We start from the raw sequence: 25909 nt of genomic DNA on the forward strand, positions 1-25909 counted from the left end.
AGAGACTGGAGATGCTGCCGTGGCTGCGGTTTGTTCGGAATGTGCTATTTTTGCACAGCGGGTAGAACTACTGGTGCTGTGAGACCCAGGGTGGTGTGGAAGTAACAGTCCAGCTTTGTCTCCGCAGGCGGCCATACCCTCTAATGGCGCTACGGTCGTTATCATTATTAAGTTAGAAAGAAGAAAATACGTGTGTGTGTGTGTGTGTGTTTGTTTGTATGTAATAAAACATACAAGTACAGCGTAGTCCATACATTACTGGACAGAAAAGCATGGCATTTTATCCATTACCGATCACGAGGACCGGTTCATATGAATAAACTCACCACGCGACCACGAAATGCTAGCTTCGAGCATGGTGGACACTGCGTGCACGCTCTCCGCATCTAGCAGACAGGCAACACACACATCAGAAACCGGCTTAGAGACAGTTCACTGCTCGCCAACCCCTCATAGCCACGCCGTGTCACACCCCTGCTCCCCGGTGATAATGTTATAGTCGGGACATTTTCCCTAAAAGCAATCTCTCTCATCTCAACCGTCAGTCATCATCATAGAATGTACAATCTCCGTAGCCCGTCCATGGTCGTCCCCCACGAGACTGTCTGCAGTCGCTTGGGGAAATGACAGGGTCCGATAATAGTCTCGCGCTTTACAAATCGTAGCTTAATTGCGCGCGCAATGATGGCCAGGCACATTTTGTGCACAGGTTGGACCACCTATGTTAAGTCAGTGGGTCCATTAAATTCACTAAGCACGCATGCAACGGATATTTGCCTAACCAACTCCTCAGTCAACTACATACAGAGCGTGCGCCACGGTAGGATAATATCAGGCAATACGGGTAGTGCCAAACTACTGACCTGCAAAACAGTAAATACTACGCTTTGAAAGTGAGGGATTCTCTCCTTCACCGTTTTAGTCGTAAACTCAGTCAACCTTTATTTCTGCCCTTCAAGCAAATTCTCCAGTCTGTCTCCGCTTGCCTGTTCCAGTCTCCGCGACGCTTTTCGAAACCACGTTTCAAAGAAGCAACCACATCTGTCCCAATGTCCGTGTTCAACCACACAGAGGTTTGTGTCGTTTGTAAAGACATTGAACTAATTGCCAGTTTTATGGTCATTTACTCCATGTAGGAGCGACCGGTAGCTCATAACGCCGCCTAGTTTAAGGGATGTGATTGGTCTAGGCTATAGAAAAAATACTGTCCGCATTTTAATCTGCGTTTTTTCTTTAGTGGTATTTAACATATTATCCAGTTTAATCTTGTTCCTTCGCCACGAAAGGGGTTAAAAATGATCAGAAAAAAACATGTATTACTGTAAAAACAACGCAGACGTATATATCCCTCTTACAATCAGTGGTTTATTCAGGAAAGCGCAATGGACTCATGGAATGACGGTGTCACGTACAAAAGTTGTCATTCTAAGACAAACAAGTTATACCATTACTCCAGTTAATTACAGACATTACAGACCAATTGATGTTACTAAAATCATTCACGTATGGAAAAGTGTTCCATATTTAGGTTAAACGTAGAACGTTTTTTTTTTATATATATATATATTTAGCAGACGCTCGAACGAGTTACAGAAGCAGTTATGGTTAGATGCCCTGCTTAAGTACATTACACTAGATTATTTTAAACATTGTCTGATCGTGAATTTGAACCAGCGACCTTTCGGTAGCTGTCCCGACCCTAGGCCAGCCCATCAGAACTTTCTCAAGTTATCGCCGTAAAACATTTGAATGGGTGAAGCGTTACAGCTTGAATAAACTGCTCAACAATTCCCCCCAAAATCATTCCCTTAACACCAACATGCATACCTAATACTGTATTGACCTAAATACAAGAATGAACAAACACAGGCATGGAAAGGAGATGATAGGCTACTTAACATAACAACAGAAGACACAGTAACTAGTACAGACGGAGAAAACACCTGCAACATCAGCAAAAATGTAGAAGACATTTAGCCAAAAAAATATCACGAAAATATCCTTGTTTCGAAATCATAAGCAGAGTAATTCCACTATCCGCGTATAACGTCCCACGGCGATGGAATATAGCATGCGTTTTATTGTCCTGCGTGCGCCGGCATGCGTGTTCACTGCAAAATACCCGAATATTCCAAATACACACGGAATGCCCAAGCCTAAAGTGCTGGTTCGTCAGGAGCATGCAGTAGCCTAGTCTGCCAGGGCACAAAACCTCGGGTCTAAGTCCAAGGGAACATCCCTGTGCCTTGAATTAAGGGAACGCTATGCGAGTGTCAGATGGGTGGGGGGAAGTGGTATACCAGACGCAGCAAGAAAAACGTCCGTACGTGCTCTATCTTAGTGGCTGTGACGTGATATTGCAGCCCAGTCCTGAAGCAGGGCGAGCGAGCAAAGCGGTTTCTATCTCTCTATACTTACTCTGTATTCAAACATCTCACATCCGTCCGCTAAGGATTTTTTGGACTACCTGCTGCCTCGTCTCTGGGCTAATATCTCTGGAGAAAAGACACGCAGGGACCCGTCGTTGATCCATAGAGATATACCTTCACGGTAATTTCGTAGATTGCTTCACCCGCCTCGTCGTTCCACTAATTCTCTTTCGGACTGTCGTGTGTTGCGTTTTGTTTCTCATCGGGTCAGTTTTGATGAGAAAAAGCGACGCGGAGGAGATGAGCCAGACGGAAGTGTAACGCATTTTTTGTCCATTCACTATCATCTTGTTGCATTGGACATCTATTGTGGGCAATGGAAAGTATAGATTCACAAGGAGACTGCACATTTTGCTCTTTATAAAGGATGTGGTCAAGCATGTTGGAAAAATAGCCATAGCATCCGGAGTGTAAGGTAATTTGGGGATATTATTATTTATAATTAATCTATTATTATCATTACTATTAGTGGTGTTGTTTTTATTATATAATTTTCATTATTGTTATCCGATATGTGGAATGTCTGAAAAGCAAAGGCTGACAAGAATTTTGACAATTCCAAATTATTCTAAGCCAGTTACTACAACGCTCAATTTAGGGATATAGTAATACATCTGAAAGTTCAAATAGCCTATTCCATCTCGATCAACATTTCTGTGTCTGCAACATTCTATCTCTCTTTGGAATTAATCTGCTCCGACATGCGTCGAGGCATTCCAACCACGCGAGACACAGGGTTATAACAAGTTAACAGATGTAGGGTACCCTTTTTTGTGCGCCTTTTATAAAATAGGGGCAAAAATCGAGTTTTAGCGCGGTCTATGTAGCCTATCACTGGAATTGGATTGAGCTCACATTTCATCATATCAGGCCTTATATTGCTGTGCAAAACGGCGGTGAAAAAAAACAAAAAACTTTGATTTGAGTGTAAAATAAGCGGATGTTTCTGCATCCTCGACCAAAATGTAATCCCCGGTAAGCGCTTAAGCATGTCCGTTTAGCAAAAGGACTTCTGTTTTCAGAGAACGGCCTACCCTATATGTATCTTACGAACAATCATGATAATAACAATAATATATTCATTCGTGAGAAAAACCTCTAGGTAGCCTTCTACAGTATATTAAACTGCCCATCCAATACTAAACGGCAACGTTCACTTCATATAGCGACAGAGCGTCCATATATTGTACTTGTCATTGTATCATGCATAGCCAATGTACCCATGTTTAAAATCAGAATATTCTCATATTCTCAGCAGAATCTTCTATGGACTCTGAATTCCACCGCCCACACACACACACACGCACACACACACACACCACTGTGACACTGCTCACAGCTGCAATGCCTGCAGGATTAATACAATCAGGACATCGCAGTGCATTCTACCCCCCCCCCCCCCCCATTCGATTGACACGATACGTTATATAGCCCATCTATTATTATATTGAAGAACCTTACAATATCATTAGCTGCCTCTAAAGGGGGAGATATTCCGTCTTGTGTTACGTAATGGCAATTGGGTTTGTGGACATGGCTGTATATGTATGAATTAGTGGGTTGATTCACCTCCCACTGTGCCGGTATATAATATTACTGTATAAAGGGCTTCCAACGCTGTTCTTAGCCCACTATTGAATTAAGGAAAGATACAGGTTGGTGGGTGGGCGTGTAGATACAGCATATCACGCATTTAGACTTCGATTTAGAAAACGGTTGATGAAATATGTTCAGACTCAGAGTTATTTTTGGTTGGGTCCAGTTCATTGTTCTCATGGAAACAACAAACAAAGATTTTTGACAATTGGTTTCAGCACCACTCCATGGCGCGTAATGGAGAGCACGGTTGCGCAAAATGAGCTAACAGCCATTAAAATACCACATGTATATCGGTCTCTCTGAGCAAAATGATAACTCTTCAGTCACAAACCTATTTCGGCCTCCCTTGCTGTTTTAGCCATGGACAAAAATGTGGGAACAAACAAGCCACACACTCAAAAGAAAGATTGACGGATCCCTAGTTCCGTCCAATTAATTACAACTCAATAACGACTGCCACGAGTTTAATTGATCCGTTATGCGGACTTCCCCAAACCCAGTAACCATAGGAACCACAGGGTGGCAGTGTTTGTCCAAAGTTTTGTCTTTCTTGAAAATTGTGAGAGTCAGAAGACGGCCCGCCGTCGAAGCACACATTACAACCGTGTAGTGGGAATGATGACTTTTGGCCAGGGGAATAAATCGTCCTTTTTTTCCATAGCAGAAAAGCTTGAAGGCTTCACAATGTCCCAAACGTTTGTGTAATAATCAGATCACTGTGAATTGAGCATGGTCTCAGGCCTGCTCCCGGTACTGTTGTCAGGGTCTACTGTGAAATGGTATTTTAGATTCCTTTGTGTCATTTTTCCATTTCTTCCCCTTGCAGGCCAAATGACATAGGATGAAGGCTATTCGTAACCAGTTGATTTATATATTTTCCACCTATCTCCTGGTTATGTTTGGGTTAACTGGTGCACAAGACTACTGGTGTTCCACTTTAGTCAAGGGGGTCATATATGGATCTTACTCGGTGAATGAGATGTTTCCCAAGAATTACACGAACTGCACATGGACGTTGGAGAACCCCGACCCTACCAAATACAGCATCTACCTGAAATTATTCAAACGAGACTTAAGCTGCTCCGAGTTCTCTTTGCTTGCTTATCAATTCGATCATTATTCGCACGAGAAAATCAACGAATTGCTGAAAAACAACGAGTCTATAGTGTACTTGTGTGATTCCAAGAATATTTATATATTTTTGCAGTATGACAAGAATTTCGTGCAGTTGCGGAGGGTTTTCCCTTACGATTACAATGGATTGCAGAAGACCAACGAAGAGGAGAAGTCTGGGGTGGAATTCTTGGTCTTGAACAAGGCGAGTCCCAGCCAATTTGGTTGTCAGGTGCTGTGCACGTGGCTGGAAAACTGCCTCAAATCGGAGAAAGGAACGGTGGAATCATGTGGAATAGTGTACACTAAATGCACCTGCCCCCAGCACCTAGGCGACGGAGAATCCGAAACTATGCTCGTGCTGAACAACGTGGTTTTGCCTTTAAATCCTCAAACCGAGGGATGCCTGACTCCGCAAATCCGTGCAGGGCAGGTGTGCAACATCAGCGCAGAGGTCAAACGGCCACCAAAGGAGGGTGAGTATCCAGCCCTAAACATGCTGTGTCTAACATTCTGTAGTAAGAGTCAATGGGTCATTGTTTACATGTATGCATCCAGATGAACGCCCGGTTGCAACTATAAACTTGGTCCGTCGCATTAGTGGACGTTACTTATGTGCGCGTTCCTATAGTGGCGAAATGCACATGAACGCCCCCTCACGGACCAGAGCTGGAGGCAGTTGTGCTCGTCAATAGCAATGAGACGTATATCTCTTAACCCATTCTACCCCCTCCCCGACACACACACACACACACACCTGTAAAGTGCATGCCTGTTCAGAGTTGAGTTGTGGGCCATGAAACAACACACACATGCACTCTCTCTCTCTCCCCCTCTCTCTCTCTTTCTCTCTCATATATAGACACAAACACACACACACACACACACACACACACACACACACACACACACACACTCACACACACACTCACACACACAGCTTACAATGCACTGCATCACCAAGGCCTAAGCTACAAGAGGAGAGGGTGGCGCACATGAATACCTCAGGTCCATATTGCTCCATTAGCCCAGCCCACCAACTTGGCTGATGTGCAGTCATTGGTTGACAGTGGATTTCACACGCTCATTGCCCAATGACGGTAGCCGTTTGTGGAGAGAAGCCATGTGATTGTATGGCCCTGAAACATAGGACGAAAAAACAAGAGCCACATCTGTTAATATAGCCTATTAACATTTTTGATTACCTTTTTCAGAACCATATCTGTCATTGGGCAAAACCAGTCCAGTGTTTGGTTTAGCAGTTCACATTAGGCTGTTTTGGAATGTAGCAATAAAGTTTTTTTTCTCCAGCTTCTTGTTAATGAGTCATCATCTCTTACCCAGATTGCGAGTCTGCAGATGTACAGATTTCTTTAGCTTTTTTTTATTGACAGGACAGTATCTATGTGCACTGGGCTGTCAACAGTCTCAGCTTATGCTGGCAAGTGTGACAAATGCCCTTAATTGCTTTTGGAGAAATCCATGCTTCCTTATTTCTTAGAATCCTCCATAAAACTGATGAGGTCATCATGCAGAGAAATCACAGACTTGCCATGTTTGCTTGTTCATTGCTATACACCCCCCAACCCCCCGACACACACACACAAACACACACACTCCCTCCCTCACACACACACACACACACACACACACACACACACACACACACACACACACACACACACACACACACACACACACACACACCTCTAAAAGAAACCCCCCCAAATAACACAGATACTCAGATAGAGTATCTGTTGCATGCAAATGCATGTATAAAGTGGGAATGGATAGGAGCCACTTGAAAGCAGTGTTGTTGCAGTGACTCAACCAAATCCTGTGAATGTGCAGAGGGGAGATAAGAGCACATAGATGTGGCAGCCGTTCTACAATGTGTCTGTTGTAGGTGTGTGTGTGTGTGTGCGTGTGCGTGCGTGTGTGTGCGTGTGCTGGCCTATTTCTGAGGTGTGGCAACAGCCGGATGGGGTGTTATTCCGGCACGTTGATCCGAGCGTAGGGCGTCACACATTACAATATGAAGGAGAGAAATAAAAACACACAACACAAAAGGGAGGGCCAGTGTTAACACTGGAGAGATTTCCCAGGGGCGGCCATATTTCCATACGCCGACCAACCGTGCTTTGAATAGCACCCCAGGGGGGACCACTTTGAATTGCACCCCGGGGGGGGGCCACTTTCAGATCAAACGGAACTTAGAACCTCACCTGAAATTCCATGGGTTGGGGTTCAGATGGTTGAACTGGTTCTCCCTGGTTCATCCTGGTGCTCCTGATCAAACAAATTGAGTAAAGATTTGACCTAGACCCTCCAATAGAATAAATATATTACGTTGAATTGAGTAAAATATTTATGAGATGAGATGAATTGAGGAGAGCTGCTCTCTGATTTCTGTTTATGGACACTTACTCCCACACAAATAGAAAACAGTAGTTTGTGCCACCCGATTGGCTGAATGGATTGCAGTATATGCAAATCATGTCCCCATTTTTCACTGTTTGTGAAACATTAGGCACAACGTTATGAAGCTTTGTGTGTTTGCCCTTGGCAATGGGAGAAAGCATTTGACCTTGTGGAGACTGGCCATTGATGGAGTAGCAAGCTGCTTTTTGTGTAGATGGTCCTTAAGATATCAGCAGTGCTGGCATGCCGCTGCATTCCTCGTCATCCATTACTGGCTGTACCACGACATACTATGATTTGAAAACGCTTAAAATAAATAATAGACAGTGAGTGCAGCCTTCAAAATCGTGTTTGCCTACATGCTTTAATGACACACTGTGGCAAGCCATTTCCTCTGTTACGGTGAGTGAAAAAGTTGTGTGTGCGTCGAAGAAAAAGGGTGATAGCAAAAGAGTGTCATGTCTGTGTGCACTACTACAACATCTCTAATATCCATATAAGTATGTGTAGTAAAACCTCTTCCCCCAAAAGCAGCGTTTTAAATGTTTCTATCGACATGTTAATAACAGCTTAAAAGCAGGCTTATTTTTTTTTCCCTGACGTTTTTCCCAACAAGCTTCTATTTATAGTCAAGAAGAGTTGGGTTTGGTGGCTGTGTGTGTGTGTGTGTGTGTATGTGTGTGAAACAGAGAGTGGTTGAATTTAATTCAGTTTTCATCTGGATAAGGCAGCAGATCACCACCAGGTTTAAAAAGTACTGAGCTGGAATCCCAAAGAGCAACCTATTGCCTTCAAAGGGGCCATAGGGCGCTTGTGAAAAAAAGGCCACTAGATACTGACTAGCGCAGCATTTGGGACGCCGTCCCTGTCTGGTTTCAGAGCATCAGGGAATAAAGAAGCTTGGAAATGCTAAAAGGCTTTAGACTAGCCTTGTCTGTCCTCAATGGCGCCCTGTTGCCTTCATTGGGCCCTACGTGGCTTTAGGAAGTAGTTCACTACAGAGGGTGTGTTGGATGTCGCTTGGCCTGCGCCCTCGCTACCCATGTCTGTGATCTGTCTAAACTGTCCTTCAATCCCTTATCCAGTCAGACGGAAATCAACGCTGGACGCCGTATTGTTGGGCCCAAGATGGATCCGAGGCGCGTAGAAGCGCCCCGCGGTTGGAGGGGAGATTCACCGTGATTGGACCGAGGGCTAGGCTGAACGTACACTATTAGTGGGTCGAAGTGTTATCTGCACCGTTGAAGTATTGCCGAACGTCTGCCATATTACCTCTGAATGACGCCGTGGCACAGTCAGATGGGGAGCACGAGGTTTCTGCCGGCAGGACTGGGCGATATGGACCAAAACAAAACCCGAACAACGTCACATTTGTTAACGTTATCTTCCGACAACATGTTTCTAACATTAAAATGGGCCATAGTTATTATGTCGTATATACCCATAGAATGGCTGTATTTTCTCATTAAATCACCTGTTGACTATGAGTGTAACCGTTTTGGGGATGCTAGATTCTCTTAATTTTTTGGGTGTAGTCGCGTACTGAAGAGTCTACGATGTAGCCTGTGAATTTGTTTTTTTCTCCGGCACGATGTCCAGGACAGCAGCTGCTTGATTGGCGCACAGCTTGTTGATAAAGAGCCACAGCATTAGATGGCCTGGTTATTTTCTCCCCACTCAATCTGTCCCAGTCATGATGTAGTATACATGTCTTCAGCATAGGTCTTATGTCAATGGGGTTAAGAGCTTTTCGCCCAACTGAGCCCAATCAAGCCAAGCCAAACCAAGCCGTGCTGAGTTGGCTTGATCTACCAGGCCCCGGCCAAAAGTGATGAAATGGTGAATGTTCACTGCAGGAATCCTGGTGCCTTATGGGTACAGTTCGGGTCCGATTTGGCCAAGATGGCAGCGAGGGTTCCGCTGTCTGGCCCTCCATCTTGCCCCCACATCGCTCCTTCCGCTGCAGGCGTTTTTTGACACTTACTAAAATAAAAGCTCAAAAGCTCATCTGCGTTTTGGAAACTGTGCCACTCAAACGGGCCCTGGATGGCCCGCTGAGCCAGATGAGAGACATCTTGAGGCATTGTCTCATTATAAAGGGCCTGGCTTTGTCTAGCATTGCTACCATTGGCTGGAGGGAGTGGGAGAGGAGAGACAGAGAGAGGAAAAGTGGGAAGGCTGAAGGGAGAGAGGGGAGAGTGGAGTAGAGAGAGGAAATAAGGAGGAGGGAGCATGTCAAAGGGGAGGGAGAGGATGAAGGAGTGAGAGGGAGAGGATGGAGGAGGGAGAGGATGAAGGAGTGAGAGGATGAAGGAGGGAGAGGATGAAGGAGTGAGAGGGAGAGGATGAAGTAGTGAGAGGATGAAGGAGGGAGAGGATGAAGGAGTGAGAGGGAGAGGATGAAGGAGGGAGAGGATGAAGGAGGGGAAGGGAGAGGATGAAGGAGTGAGAGGATGAAGGAGGGAAAGGGAGAGGATGAAAGAGTGAGAGGATGAAGGAGGGAGAGGGAGAGGATGAAGGAGTGAGAGGATGAAGGAGGGAGAGGATGAAGGAGTGAGAGGGAGAGGATGAAGTAGTGAGAGGATGAAGGAGTGAGAGGGAGAGGATGAAGGTGTGAGAGGGAGAGGATGAAGGAGGGAAAGGGAGAGGATGAAGGAGTGAGAGGATGAAGGAGGGAAAGGGAAAGGGAGAGGATGAAGGAGGGAGAGGGAGAGGATGAAGGAGGGAGAGGATGAAGGAGTGAGAGGATGAAGGAGGGAGAGGATGAAGGAGTGAGAGGATGAAGGAGTGAGAGGGAGAGGATGAAAGAGTGAGAGGATGAAGGAGGGAGAGGGAGAGGATGAAGGAGTGAGAGGATGAAGGAGGGAGAGGATGAAGGAGTGAGAGGGAGAGGATGAAGTAGTGAGAGGATGAAGGAGTGAGAGGGAGAGGATGAAGGTGTGAGAGGGAGAGGATGAAGGAGGGAAAGGGAGAGGATGAAGGAGTGAGAGGATGAAGGAGGGAAAGGGAAAGGGAGAGGATGAAGGAGGGAGAGGGAGAGGATGAAGGAGGGAGAGGATGAAGGAGTGAGAGGATGAAGGAGGGAGAGGATGAAGGAGTGAGAGGATGAAGGAGTGAGAGGGAGAGGATGAAGGAGGGAAAGGGAGAGCATGAAGGAGTGAGAGGATGAAGGAGGGAAAGGGAGAGCATGAAGGAGTGAGAGGATGAAGGAGGGAAAGGGAGAGGATGAAAGAGTGAGAGGATGAAGGAGTGGGAGGGAGGGAGAGGATGAAGGAGGGAGAGGATGAAGGAGGGAGTGGAAGATAGAGAGACTGTGAGAGAAAGATTGAGAGAGAAAAAGACTGAGAGAGGGAGAGAAAGATTGAGAGAGGGAAAGAAAGATTAAGAGAGTGAGAGAAAGATTGGCTTGTTACAATCAAGTAAAGAAGTCACCCGTTTCCACTGGTCCGCCTTCCACCACACCTCTGTAACTAAATCACCATGCTGTTTTAAAAGCAAAGAGCTCCTTTAAATCTTTAAAAAGGTGCTTCTTTAAATCTTTGTCACGGCTTCATATCACTCCCAGTCCGATCGCAACGACCAGGGATCGGTGGTGTACTCCAATTCTCATTAATTCCACTATGTGAAATACAGTGGAAACCAGACCATGCAGAGGGGATCCTATAAATCCGTTCACAGTTGTGTTTTATGGTTTCTGACTAAGCTAAGCTACTGTACAGTGTCCGTGTGGAAGATGGCTGTGGGGAGGTTTATTGGCAAATAAAACGTGTACGAGGAAGCCGGCACTCTAATGTACTGTCACCCGCCAAAAATCCCGGCCCCTCTCCCATCCCAAATTGTGCCCTGTTCCCTTTTATCGTGCGCTACGTTTGGCCGGGCACAAGGTCCCAGGCCATGGGGTTCTGGGAAGGAAGCGAGGAAAGTGCACTGTAAAGGCGACAGGACTCCGTTTGGGACGAGGACCAGTGTGCTTAGCACTGCAGCCTCGGCCTCACAGCCACATAGTGGAGCCTTTTATTCACTTTGGATCTCAGTCAAGTCACTCAGTAGTCGTACTGCATGATGCTCTCACCCCTATCGTTCCCCAGGCTTCGGAGGCCATTTTAGTTTCAGAATCACTGTGAGAGGGGATGGAGCCGGGCCGCTCGGAGCTAGCTCAGTCAGTTTTTTCCTGCATTTTGCCCGGGAAATCATTTGCCTTTTATTTTTTTTGGAGTCGATCGGCACGTTATTTATTTAAGGTTTCTGTGTTAAGATGATCACGTCACGATGGCAGAGACGCCTTGGAGTTGCTCGTTAACTAAGCATTTCTATAGAGTTATAAATAGAGTTCAATGACAGGTGCTAAGGTGTGGCTTTTGTTTCAGTAATTGTATTCTAGTCAGTCACGACGCTGGTTGTGGCAAGATCACTAGATTTAATTGTGTTGAACGCGTGGAGGTTGGCGCTCCATACCTATTGTCTGTTATGAATTCCACTGGCATTATGCTAATCTGTCCGCTTGGCATGACGTTTTCACGTGGCAGATGAAAGCAAATGCTCTCCGAGACGTGTGACGGTTTTTCAATGGTTCTGCTACTCACCTTGTAAGCCAAGCAAAAGTTCAGGCAGTCACCGAAGGCTTACAGGCAAACCCCCCCCCCCGCGTGTTCTAAATCTATCACATTCTCAAGAGCGATAGATGAAACTCTCTACGTTCTAAATGGGGACAAGATGGAACTTTCTGGAGTGTAATGAAATTTTTTGATATCCAATTGACTGGAAATGCAGAGATGAAATATTGTTTAAAGTGCAACCCTGTCACGTGATCACCCCATTGCCAAGGTGCTCTAAAAATACACTGTTTTCAGAATGTGATTTCACCTTGTCTAAAAAGTGACCTCATCCTGTCTCAGACACATCACCCCTAATTCCAGTGATGATGAGGTTCAGGCGCGCACCAGGTCTGGGGAGGGGACAGGTCTGGGGAGGGGGCAGGTCTGGGGAGGGGGCAGGTCTGGGGAGGGGGCAGCACGGCTCTCTCTGTTTTTAAAAGGCAAAAATCAAATGTCACTCTTACTTTATCTTCTGAATAAATAATGTGCTTGCTAGGTGGGACTTTTCAGCTGGGAAGCGATTTCAGATGGATAATCCTGTAATCGTATTTCTGCCGCATCTCGTCTAAACTCCATAGTTGCACAACCAGTAGCACCCTCTCCATCCAGATTCTCAAGAGGGATAGATGGAATATTTCACATTGTAAAAACCAATGGATGGAATATTCTACATCAGTGGCTCCCAACCTTTTTCCATTACTGTACCCGCAAAAAGAATTTGCACTGCTTGGAGTACCCCCTCATGTTCATTTCACTAGTAAGTCTATGGTGTCATGAGTGTTTTCAAGTACCCCCTGTGGAAAGGCCAAGTACCCCCATGGGTCCTAGTACCCCTGGTTGGGAACCACTGTTCTACATTCTAAAAAAGGGTAGATGGAATATTCCACATTCTAAATATGAGGAAATTGAATATTCCAAATTCTAAAGAGGGTTAAATGGAATATTCTTTAAGACATTCTTTAAAAAAGGTGATTTGGAATGTCCCTTCATGACATTTATTTCGTCTGCAATTCTTGATTATCTTAAGCAGGGAGCATTATTCAGCAGCTCCTATTGAGTTTAAACTGTAATTTATCAACGCCATATGTGAACCGTCGCATTTTAAAGAGTCATCTCTGTCATCTGCAGCATTACCATGGCTGGTAATAGTCACTCATTGCCTCTCATAGCAGCGTCTTTCAGCTAATGGGGTTAAATTAGTGGAGGAGTTTCATTCATAGAACTGTACCAGGTGACTATCTTCATTCTTCTCATTCCTTTTGTTCACTTTGGTGTATTAGGATTTTTGTTCTATTTTGGTTAACTGTAATGTCGTTGGACTTTGCTTGATGAAGTATTTCATACAGGATTTTGGACAGGTTAAGGCCAGTTAGTATTACGTTAAGGAGAATGATTGATAGTTTCAATTCAGAAGTTTTAAAGCTTATGTGCACACGATTTTGTTCCACACAGTGGCCCATTGCATTGCTATTATGCAGTGTTATAGACATCTTGGTATTGTGTGTTTAGTCATAGATGTTAGTCATGCTGTGTTAGAGACATCTTGGTATTGTGTGTTTAGTCATAGATGTTAGTCATGCAGTGTTAGAGACATCTTGGTATTGTGTGTTTAGTCATAGATGTTAGTCATGCAGTGTTAGAGACATCTTGGTATTGTGTGTTTAGTCATAGATGTTAGTCATGCAGTGTTAGAGACATCTTGGTATTGTGTGTTTAGTCATAGATGTTAGTCATGCGGTGTTAGAGACATCTTGGTATTGTGTGTTTAGTCATAGATGTTAGTCATGCAGTGTTAGAGACATCTTGGTATTGTGTGTTTAGTCATACATGTTAGTCATGCGGTGTTAGTGACATCTTGGTATTGTGTGTTTAGTCATAGATGTTAGTCATGCGGTGTTAGAGACATCTTGGTATTGTGTGTTTAGTCATAGATGTTAGTCATGCAGTGTTATAGACATCTTGGTATTGTGTGTTTAGTCATACATGTTAGTCATGCGGTGTTAGAGACATCTTGGTATTGTGTGTTTAGTCATACATGTTAGTCATGCGGTGTTAGTGACATCTTGGTATTGTGTGTTTAGTCATAGATGTTAGTCATGCGGTGTTAGAGACATCTTGGTATTGTGTGTTTAGTCATAGATGTTAGTCATGCAGTGTTATAGACATCTTGGTATTGTGTGTTTAGTCATACATGTTAGTCATGCGGTGTTAGAGACATCTTGGTATTGTGTGTTTAGTGATACATGTTAGTCATGCGGTGTTAGAGACATCTTGGTATTGTGTGTTTAGTCATAGATGTTAGTCATGCGGTGTTAGAGACATCTTGGTATTGTGTGTTTAGTCATAGATGTTAGTCATGCTGTGTTAGAGACATCTTGGTATTGTGTGTTTAGTCATACATGTTAGTCATGCGGTGTTAGAGACATCTTGGTATTGTGTGTTTAGTCATAGATGTTAGTCATGCGGTGTTAGAGACATCTTGGTATTGTGTGTTTAGTCATAGATGTTAGTCATGCAGTGTTAGAGACATCTTGGTATTGTGTGTTTAGTCATAGATGTTAGTCATGCGGTGTTAGTGACATCTTGGTATTGTGTGTTTAGTCATAGATGTTAGTCATGCTGTGTTAGAGACATCTTGGTATTGTGTGTTTAGTCATACATGTTAGTCATGCGGTGTTAGTGACATCTTGGTATTGTGTGTTTAGTCATAGATGTTAGTCATGCTGTTTTAGAGACATCTTGGTATTGTGTGTTTAGTCATACATGTTAGTCATGCAGTGTTAGAGACATCTTGGTATTGTGTGTTTAGTCATACATGTTAGTCATGCAGTGTTAGTGACATCTTGGTATTGTGTGTTTAGTCATACATGTTAGTCATGCGGTGTTAGTGACATCTTGGTATTGTGTGTTTAGTCATACATGTTAGTCATGCAGTGTTAGAGACATCTTGGTATTGTGTGTTTAGTCATACATGTTAGTCATGCAGTGTTATAGACATCTTGGTATTGTGTGTTTAGTCATACATGTTAGTCATGCGGTGTTAGTGACATCTTGGTATTGTGTGTTTAGTCATACATGTTAGTCATGCAGTGTTAGAGACATCTTGGTATTGTGTGTTTAGTCATACATGTTAGTCATGCAGTGTTATAGACATCTTGGTATTGTGTGTTTAGTCATACATGTTAGTCATGCGGTGTTAGTGACATCTTGGTATTGTGTGTTTAGTCATACATGTTAGTCATGCAGTGTTAGAGACATCTTGGTATTGTGTGTTTAGTCATACATGTTAGTCATGCGGTGTTAGAGACATCTTGGTATTGTGTGTTTAGTCATACATGTTAGTCTGTAATTGACTTTACCATTATACTACACTGTGCAGTTTCAACCCATGGATAGCTGTCATCTGTTTGGACCTGGTACCTAAGGCATCTCAGTAGTGTATAAAGCGGTACTGCCGACTTAGTGATATTCCTACAGATATATAGGTTTATTTCGGCTGTTATGTGTGGTTTATGTCTGTGGAAAGGGGAGGCAGCAAACTGTCAAGACAAGGTGCTCATTACCGTCGGCCTGGCTGACCCAATCAGGCTCTGTAAATGTAATGTCATGCTGATAAGAGCTAGTTTTTCTACATTCTCACATGCCTTTGTGTGCAATTATCATTATGAGTTAGGTTATTAAGTTTAAATAAATTAATTATATGTTACTGTTATATGTTAATATGTTATTATTCTTTTTTCATGTATGATCAAAGCACTTAATGATGTCGCAAGTGAGTTGGACTACTACTGCCGTATTCATTATTTACATATATCTTAGATGGTGGCACATGTATTTCCTAATTTCTCATCATCTTAAGTTTAACTTTAACTTGATTGTAACTTACTGAATTCAAATGATTGTACCCTAAACCTCCTTATTATTGCTGTTAAAACTCAGCATTAATAATGATGAAAAAAACACATTGTTATTGTCCTTTGTGTAAAATCCACTGTTTGATATATTCCACTAAGTTACACAGTAGGATTCTACTCTAATTAGTTTAGAGTAACAGGAATTATCATGATGGAACATACTGGGACTCTACTGTGATACATTTAGAGTAACAGGAATCATCATGATGGAACATACTGGGACTCTACTGTGATACATTTAGAGTAATAGGAATCATCATGATGGAACATACTGGCACTCTACTGTGATACGTTTAGAGTAATAGGAATCATCATGATGGAACATACTGGGACTCTACTGTGATACATTTAGAGTAACAGGAATCATCATGATGGAACATACTGGGACTCTACTGTGATACATTTAGAGTAATAGGAATCATCATGATGGAACATACTGGCACTCTACTGTGATACGTTTATTGTAACAGGAATCATCATAAACATGTATGTGTAAGTGTAACAAAAGCACAGATATTAACTCAAGCATGTCTGTAGTGGATGTTGAATATTCAGGACAGTTTGGAGCAGTTGCTCTTTGGAGGTTGTTCCATAGATCCTTAATCATTGCGTTCTTGTTCATTTTTCTAAATTCCAAACCTAAACGAAGAGGGACCGGGTTTCCCATTGTGAGGACTGGAAACACGCTACATTATTTAAGATTTTATGATAAACACGTCATTAATATTCATATTATATTATTTGTATGAAATGCAAGTAATGAGGCCCTTTTACATTCACCGAGGTCCTTAATGCCAAGACTCTCTTGGGTAGCCTCGGATTCTGCTTGGCACAATTTAGGCTCCATTTGCGGTCCATTGTAAAGCCCCCACAATGCCACATTGAATGGATTTTCTTTTTAAACACCAAATTATTGCTTTTTATGATGGAAAATTATGTCAGTGGAAATGGAATTGACAAAAAATTATTGAAAATATTTATTTTCAAATAATAGTCCTGAATTTGATGAACTGACAATCACATGAATAACAGCTACAGAAGAAGTCTTAGAAATTATGGATGAGTTATTACCTGGGGCCAGCAAGACACATGTCCGTTGATTTAAAAATATCACATAATTATGGCCAATAGTGTTTTGCTTCACATTTAGCTATGCATTTTAAAAAGACAACATTTATTTTGTAAGAAATTGCTTTGAAAACAGCAATATCTTCTCTGCACCGAAAGATTGGTCTTTCCCAAGGGCCAATCTGAAATCAGCCACTCTGAATGAATGACCTCATGCAACTCCCCCCCAGCTACACCCACCACCCAAGCACAGTTTTGTCTCCAGAAAACAAAACTATTTTAATTGTGACATAAGAGTCTATAGCCTAGGTTTCTCCCAAAAACGCTTGATGTGGGTGTATGGTAGGTGTAACTATGACATTGGTAATACTGTCCATATTTTCTGCTCTCTTCGTCAGTATTGCTTTTTCTTTATCAGCCAACATGGTTGTGATTGCATGTGGGATGTAGCACCTACTGACAGTATCGTCATGGTGAAGTTTGTGAGCAGAACGACAATGCTCTGAGATGGCTTGTGTTTTTAAATGTATATGAACAGCATTTTTCTCTGTAATATCAATCTGTGTGTGTGTGTGTGTGTGTGTATGTGCGTGCACACACAAACAAATGTTTTTGTATTTCTCAAGCTCAATCAAGTCTTATTTTTCAGTTTCCAAGTTGAGTAGAAGCTGTGTGCGGACCTTCTAAGATTAATCAAAGGAAGGACTTCTTCCGCTGTTGCGCTGTGAAAAGGTTGCAGTGTGGACAAGGCATCAGCATCAGCGGCAGAGAGTCTCTGTAGATGAAGAGCAAAGCTTCTTCTGTCTCCTGAGAAAAAGGTTGCAGTGTGGACAAGGCATCAGTGGCAGAGAGTCTCTGAAGATGAAGAGCAAGGCTTCTTCTGTCTCCTTTTTATACAAATGACATTTGTTTGTTATTTTGCCAGCATATGCATAATGCAACACTTACCATCAATTTAGAGTCCCTTCTGGTGCTGTTTTAAAAACAGACATCATATAGTGTAAATATAAATGTTTATACAATGTCTATATACACTCACCTAAAAGATTATTAGGAACACCATACTAATACTGTGTTTGACCCCCTTTCGCCTTCAGAACTGCCTTAATTCTACGTGGCATTGATTCAACAAGGTGCTGAAAGCATTCTTTAGAAATGTTGGCCCATATTGATAGGATAGCATCTTGCAGCTGATGGAGATTTGTGGGATGCACATCCAGGGCACGAAGCTCCCGTTCCACCACATGCCAAAGATGCTCTATTGGGTTGAGATCTGGTGACTGTGGGGGCCATTTCAGTACAGTGAACTCATTGTCATGTTCAAGAAACCAATTTGAAATGATGCAAGCTTTGTGACATGGTGCATTATTTTGCTGGAAGTAGCCATCAGAGGATGGGTACATGGTGGTCATAAAGGGATGGACATGGTCAGAAACAATGCTCAGGTAGGCATTTAAACGATGCCCAATTGGCACTAAGGGGCCTAAAGTGTGCCAAGAAAACATCCCCCACACCATTACACCACCACCAGCAGCCTGCACAGTGGTAACAAGGCATGATGGATCCATGTTCTCATTCTGTTTACGCCAAATTCTGACTCTACCATCTGAATGTCTCAACAGAAATCGAGACTCATCAGACCAGGCAACATTCTTCCAGTCTTCAACTGTCCAATTTTGGTGAGCTCGTGCAAATTGTAGCCTCTTTTTCCTATTTGTAGTGGAGATGAGTGGTACCCGGTGAGGTCTTCTGCTGTTGTAGCCCATCCACCTCAAGGTTGTGCGTGTTGTGGCTTCACAAATGCTTTGCTGCATACCTTGGTTGTAACGAGTGGTTATTTCAGTCAAAGTTGCTCTTCTATCAGATTGAATTGTGAAATACTCAGACCGGCCCGTCTGGCACCAACAACCATGCCACGCTCAAAATTGCTTAAATCACCTTTCTTTCCCATTCTGACATTCAGTTTGGAGTTCAGGAGATTGTCTTGACCAGGACCACACCCCTAAATGCATTGAAGCAACTGCCATGTGATTGGTTGATTAGATAATTGCATTAATGAGATATTGAACAGGTGTTCCTAATAATCCTTTAGGTGAGTGTATATTACATATATATCTGCCCCCCACCCATCCACTAAACACAAACACACACACACACACACACACACACACACAGGCTTCCTATTCGTTTGCAGTTTTGGTTTGTGAATCTGGTTTGGTATATATTTATAGAGACCGGAGATTGTTCTGCAGTATGAATAGGATTTGTTCAGTACAGTAAACCTTTATCCAGCTCCAGTTAGTTCACCGGCCTGCAGTCGGGAGTCCCAGTGCCCAGGACAGAATATCCCCTCTAGGACCCACCTGCATAAAATAACAGTACCACCAACCGAGCCCGGTCCCCGCGGCTATATATATTCTGTGATCCAAGCGTCCATTTTCCAGTTATTTGGATAATAACTCTTCCTACATAAAATCATATCCCAGACAAACTTGGGACAAATCTGATCTGGCAAGTGCCGGCCTTGTCCAAATGCAAACCATAACTCTCCCACTATGACTTTATTACAACCACCTCGTTTGGAACTAGCTGAGACGGCCATATTCTGCGTTCTCCCCTAAACAGGTGAAAATAAATTGTGCGGGAGTCGATAACCAACTACTCTGCCGCCCGACGATCTGCGTATCTCCTGTACCTGTGCTTACATTTCCACTGAGTCAGGGGGTCACGTTCCAATTGGCACCCTTTTTCTATTGCCCTGGGCCATGGTCAAAAGAAGTGCACTGCAAAGGCGGTAGGGGGCCATTTGAAACACAGCCTGTCAGTGGGTAGCAGTTACATTGCACAACGTGGCAGTCAGTTGACACATTTGCATGAACATCCGAAACCAGAAAACCCCGGCAAATAAAACTGTCACTCAGAGGAAGCGTTTGTGTCACGTTGCTCGGATGTGAAATCCAATGTGTTCTGAAAGGGCCTCGGCTTGAGAAATGCTTCTCGTTGATACCTACTGCGCGTAGCTCTGTAAGGCGTCAGCCACCAAGATCATGGAAATGTCGGCGGCTGCACTGCTTTTCCGAGGTCCATTTTATGATCCATCCCAGTTCTGAGGTAGTTAAGTTAAGAGGGCAATTCAGGCCTTGAGGTAAGGTGTCGTAATGTCTGTTCCGTGTAGTCTCCTCGATTTAGACGATGCCTAGTAGTTGTACACAGAAAAGCTATTTCAAGGTATATAAAGGATGAAAGTACCCTTTCCACATCATGCCTTCTGAGATTTGTTTTAAGATATCTTCTCCTTTACAGTAGTTTAATTGTTGCAAATGATGTATGGTGTTCTGAAACTGTGGATGGTCTATGGACAAGATTTGACAGCAGTCCATGACTTTTGCTTTGTTTACCTGGAACATTTTGGATGTTAATATGCTAATATTTTAGCATTTCTGGCAAATCCCATTAAAGTATTTTTCTTTTAAACACCATGTCCAGATCATCTAAACATATCTGAGTTCGTCTTTCTGTAATGAGGATGAACTAGCCTTTAACATGTATTTGAAAAGGCCTTGAGACATCTGGCATTTACATTGATCAGAGTTAGGTGGTAACATTAGCTCTTACCGTTCAAAGGAGTGTTATCAAATGGGATTATGATTGTGATCACAGCCCTTACCAGCAGACATGCCCTCAAACTGTCGAGTAAGATGCAGCTCCAGAAAAATGTAAGAGACCACCGCACCAAAAAAGTCCAAAAGGAAGGATTTGAGTGAGGAACAGAAGGGTTCAAATTAAGAGACCACTGCAAATTAAACGCTTCCGTTCCTCACTCAAAACATTCCTTTTCGACTTTTTTGGAAAGGAAAGAAGAAGGTGCAGTGGTCTCTTCATGTTTTCCGGAGCTGTGCAACTGAAGCACTGGCGGTTGCGCTGACAATCCAGTCAGTTATCCCAGACAGACTACACCCAGCATGGTATGTGAAAAAAGAAACACTACTTTTAAGAAGTACAGAAATAAAATAAAAAACAGTTACATTAGGACTAATGAGGACATGAATAATTAAAATCCGTACTGTTTGGAATACACAGGCTTTGATATAAAAACTATTGGTGACATACTAAAATAAACCAGCTTGCGTTTATTTACTAGGACCACAGCAGCGTTTAGATAAAAATGTGTTCATATGCTCAGTTTGACTTAAGATGTAAACAAAGAAGAAAAAAAAAAAAAGCAACCAAACACATCAAAGAGTATCTGGAGTAGATACACACATTACTGGGCTGATTAAGTAAGCCAAGGCAACACCACTGTCACCATACTTTGAAGCATAATATGCTGCCGATTTTACCCTGTAGTCTGTTTTCCTGCCTGGTGCTAGCGAAGCCAAGGTGCTAAGGGAGCGCAGGTTAAAGTACCTCAGGCATCTAGAAGTTTCCACAGAGTGTTATTGCTAGTGTTATTAGAATCATCTTCATGTTATTGAGTCGTTATTGATGCCATAGCACATGAGAACGCACGCCTCAGTGAATGTTGGCTGTCCTTCAATGGGGTTTCATGAAGTATCCATACTAGATCAAGTCTTTCACAAGGATGTAGTCCCACACAAATTTACAGCTGCTGCCAAAGCTGCCAATTTCGTTGTTCACTTTTGTATTTTTCTCGTGGGTTGCTGGCCTGGTCGGGTCAAAACACACAAAACACAGCACAGAAAAACTGCGTAGGTGGTGGTTGACTTTAGGACCCCAACACACCTCCCCTCTCCGGAGGGCTGGGCTGTTAGTTTAGCTGCAGCATTCTCATTTTTGGGGACCATCATCTCCTGAAGTCTTGGGCTGGAGGACAGCATCACCATGGTTCTCCAAGAAACACCTGTGGAAACTGAATCAAGCCACCTCCAAAATGGTTAAGTGAACAACTGAACTATGTAGGATACACTCAAACTCTGTCTATCGCCCAGCCCTACTCTATGGATACTGTAAATGTATAAATCCACTACAAGTCCATGTACGCTATACTATACTTTCACCATTTCCATGTCTCATTCTTATAAACAAGTTTATAGTTGTGTGTAAATGTTTCCTAGATTTAGTGTCTCCGAATGGTGTCTACTGCTAGTAGCACCATTTCACAGAGTAAAATTCTGAGTTTGTGCATAAATGTTCTTAATAAGCAAGGGTGATTCTGAATAACAAACCCCCGCTTCCCGAACCACTCGAGCTCTTCACATCCCTCTTGTTAGTGAAAGGCAACGTATTTTCTTCTCTGGGATATCATGATGCCCAACTGGTGATTACGGACGTGTCTGGTGGCGGTGGCTCCCGGAGGGCTCGGTACGGGCGACGAGAACTAGTTTCCTCCTAACCACATCCTGCCAAGCCGTATTGCTTCTTATCAAGCTCTCTCTCATCCACGTTTCTGCCAAAACCTACGCACTTGAAAGAGAGTGCATACTCCGGCTAACTACGCCAACTGAGTTTGTTGGCGCGCGAACCGCTTCTAGAAGTCTGTGGAGAGCAGCCGTGCAAGGCAACGCTGTCCGACATCCCTACCACCCACGCCTGGACGTTTAGCCCCACTTCTGCAAAGGATCTGCCTTTTTACTGGGCCACATCAAGAGAGCCCTTCACCTAAAGATACTATCCTGCTCTCATACGCGCCAGGCTATGGCCAGATCTCAGAGATTGCTAGTATGCTACTCCGCAGACATTTTTCACCCTCCGAAGCTACTTTTAGTGTATTTGTAGTAGGTTCCGTCTGATCCCAGCGGTTATTGAACCCACAACCTCTTACCAGCAAATCCTCAAAGGACCACCGAATGTCAATCGACTGCCGTGCCGCATGCGAAGTGGGAGACACCGGGCATTTCAAGGCATTTCTGGACAGTGCCAGCAGCAGGGTCTAAGGAGCCACATCACCCATTTCAGAAGTTATTATTTTGGAACGAGTCATACTGTCCTCATCCTGGCCTTGACCAGGGGGTGTGTGGACGACTGCCCTGCTCTGCCACAAAACACTCCACTGTGATGCCCTCACCTCCCAGGCCCTGGAACGGAAGTGATATGTGAGATCAGTTTCCCCCTTTAGATCATGACTAATACGATTTACTTTACAGGACCTGACCCAGGATCAGGATGTGCCAGTTTTTAATCTCCATTTTGAAGAACCGATGTGCTGATCTAGGATCAGTTAGTCACTTTTGATCTAAATGAACAAGACCACATCGACAGGAGGGCACCTGATCCTATTAGACAGTTGGTAAATATAGGCCCTGGCTTTGATGAACAGTTTTTGAAGGTGAAATGTCACAACTGAACCTGGCTTGGAAGAACAAATTAGTCATTGTCTTTCCTTCTGTTAAGTTGTTACCTGCCTCCTCCTCTCCTCCCCAACCCTCCTCCTTTCCACCTCCATCCCTCCTCCTCTCCTCCTCTCCTCCTCTCCTCCTCTCCTCCTCTCCTCCTCTGTTTTTTAATGTGAACACTGTTGACAAAAGGCACCCATGCATCCAGGTTAATGAGCTAGTAAATTGGCCCAATTATGTTTCGTTTCCTATTTTGTAAATGCCCTCCAAAAACGGTTTATGTTTGACGTCGAAGGCACTAAAAGGGAGGGGGAAAATGAGCTATTAAAGAAAATGCCTGCCCTTTTCTAAATGAAATGCGTAATATCTTGCTATTTAGATATTACAAGTATGCACCTTCAAAGACAGATTTATGTTTAATTCGACTCAAAAGGTTTTTCAAAATTAGACTCAGTTAACACTGTGCACAACATTACATAAGGTTCATTTACATTGTAAAATGTGGACTTCTAAAGTGGCAAAACAGAAACCAAAACTCGAGCAGGTTCATTTGCAGGGTTACCAGCCAGCAAAGGACGTTGACCGAACATCCAGGGGCACATATGCCACAACCTCCTGTTATTTCCGGTAACGTCTTAGCAACCCCTTTTTGTTAGCAGGGTAGTATCTGGTAAACAAGCCGTATAAAACATGGATTAACCTGAATGTTCTGCGTCTGCATTGAGACCTTTGATTTATCATGGATTAAAACCCCAGGGGGTGGTATTTACACTTGAATTAAACCTAAGCTCAAATGTTATCAATGTATTAAGAAACTGCAGTGGTGCTATTCATAGGTTGCCTTTTCATGTCTTACATTGAGAAGTTCAGATGTAGCCTAATTTCCCCTCAGTATTCTGAATACTTTCAACGATGCGCTGCAATTATTTTGTTCTTTAAGTTAGAACCACACTTATTTGTCATAGGAATTAGTTAAAATGTATGTGTTTTGACATACCAGGCATTCACATCTTACTGTATGCATTTTCATACATGGGCAATGTAAAAAAATTATTACTACATTATATTTAAGAGTACTGTTGTTTTTGTCAAGTTGTGTATTAAAGTAAACTACATTTCCTTATTGTCTAACTATCTAACTTTCTCTAGGCTTGTTATTGTAAGGAAATGAAAAATTGCAAGACTGCTGTACCTAGTTTGTGTCCTCTAATGCAATCAAATGCTAATTTAATCTCCCTTATGTGCATATATCTAGTTGATTTCCGAAACCATTATTTGTCTCCGATAATTAAATGCCTACAAGAGGGACCTTGGAATATTCATGAATATCTTTGTTCTAGTAACAGCCAGCCTTTTTCCAGGCCTCTAATAAATCGACAATAGCGTTTGATGTAACACCACTGACATCAACTAATATGGTAAATAATCAATATTGTTGTGCAGTTTGCCTACTTTGTTTGTTGGTAATGTGACGGAGGTGTTGTGGCTTCCGTCATACATGACGAGTACTCTCGTCCTGAAAATGGACTTCCCGCCATTAGCTTCCTAAGCAATCATGCCTGTAAAGTAGGCTTTAGCTCAACAGGCTATCAATGTCTGGTGCCAATCAGGTTCGAAGCCTACTCAGCCACATCAATACTCTTTGAACTTCACCAGTTTCTTCCATGCCCAGGCTCCACCAACTTGTGTTAGCGTTAGCTTGAGTTATGTAACCCATAATACAGTGCAATCATTTTACTCTAGTGACTCCGTCTTGTGCCAAATTGCTAGCATATCCTAAGCACATTGTCTTCTGCAGTGCTGTGAGGAATGAGCAACTAAATCACTTCAGGATTGGTCACTTTAAAACTGGGGGCACTGTGCAAATACCTTTAGTTCCTGGTCCAGCACTGTGTAGGGAGTAGGCTGTCATTTGGGGACACGGATGGGGAAATATGTCTAAGAAATGAAAATATTTATGTGAATGATGTATGTATATTATGCATTCCTCCCTTATCATAGACAAACAGTTTGATGAATTGCCCTCTTTAGCTTTTCCTTTGAGGTAAACAAACGTCAAGTTAAGCGATGCGTACACAGTGTTGTCTGCTGGGCTTCTCCAGGGGGCTGGTTATCCCTTGTGTGAGACTATATAAAAAGTGTGGTATTTAGCCCCAGAGATGATAACGTCCGTGTGCACAGGAGAATAACACTTCATTTGACGGGCTGCTGAAGCCCTTATGAGATCAAACCTGGGTGCGGTAGTTGGAGGAACTGGATCAAAGCACTGTGGATTTTATGCTGTTGCTTCCTGCATGCATGCATGGTTTTCAGCCGCATGTCGGCGGATTTGTTGTCCTCGAGAAAATTAATCTTATTCACTCTTTTTAACAACTGCTCATGCAAAAAAAAGGGCTTTTTGAGATAGGTTTTGTGGATTGGTTCTGATTTACCAGCTTATTTGATTGGTGACTGGCAATAAGGTTCAAGGAGGGTTC

General features: G+C 43.1%; 1 protein-coding gene across 15 annotated transcripts in view; it reads left to right on the forward strand.

Annotated features, from left to right (window-relative positions):
* The first annotated feature begins 2344 nt into the window (after positions 1-2344).
* Positions 2345-25909, forward strand: part of adgrb3 (adhesion G protein-coupled receptor B3) — a 195366-nt gene continuing 171801 nt past the window's right edge. For 9 of the 15 annotated variants that reach the window (XM_029119711.2, XM_029119715.2, XM_034292485.1 and 6 more), the window contains exons 1-2: positions 2349-2844; positions 4855-5617. In XM_029119711.2, coding sequence (XP_028975544.2) covers positions 4870-5617 — 748 coding nt within the window. In that variant the 5' untranslated portion in view covers positions 2349-2844; positions 4855-4869. Of the gene's footprint in view, positions 2845-4854; positions 5618-25909 lie in introns of all 15 variants that reach the window. The other 6 variants (XM_029119718.2, XM_029119722.2, XM_029119714.2 and 3 more) reach the window with 3 other exon arrangements.

This window comes from Esox lucius, chromosome 5 (genome assembly GCF_011004845.1).
Source record: "Esox lucius isolate fEsoLuc1 chromosome 5, fEsoLuc1.pri, whole genome shotgun sequence".
In the NCBI taxonomy this organism is placed as follows: Eukaryota; Metazoa; Chordata; class Actinopteri; order Esociformes; family Esocidae; genus Esox; species Esox lucius.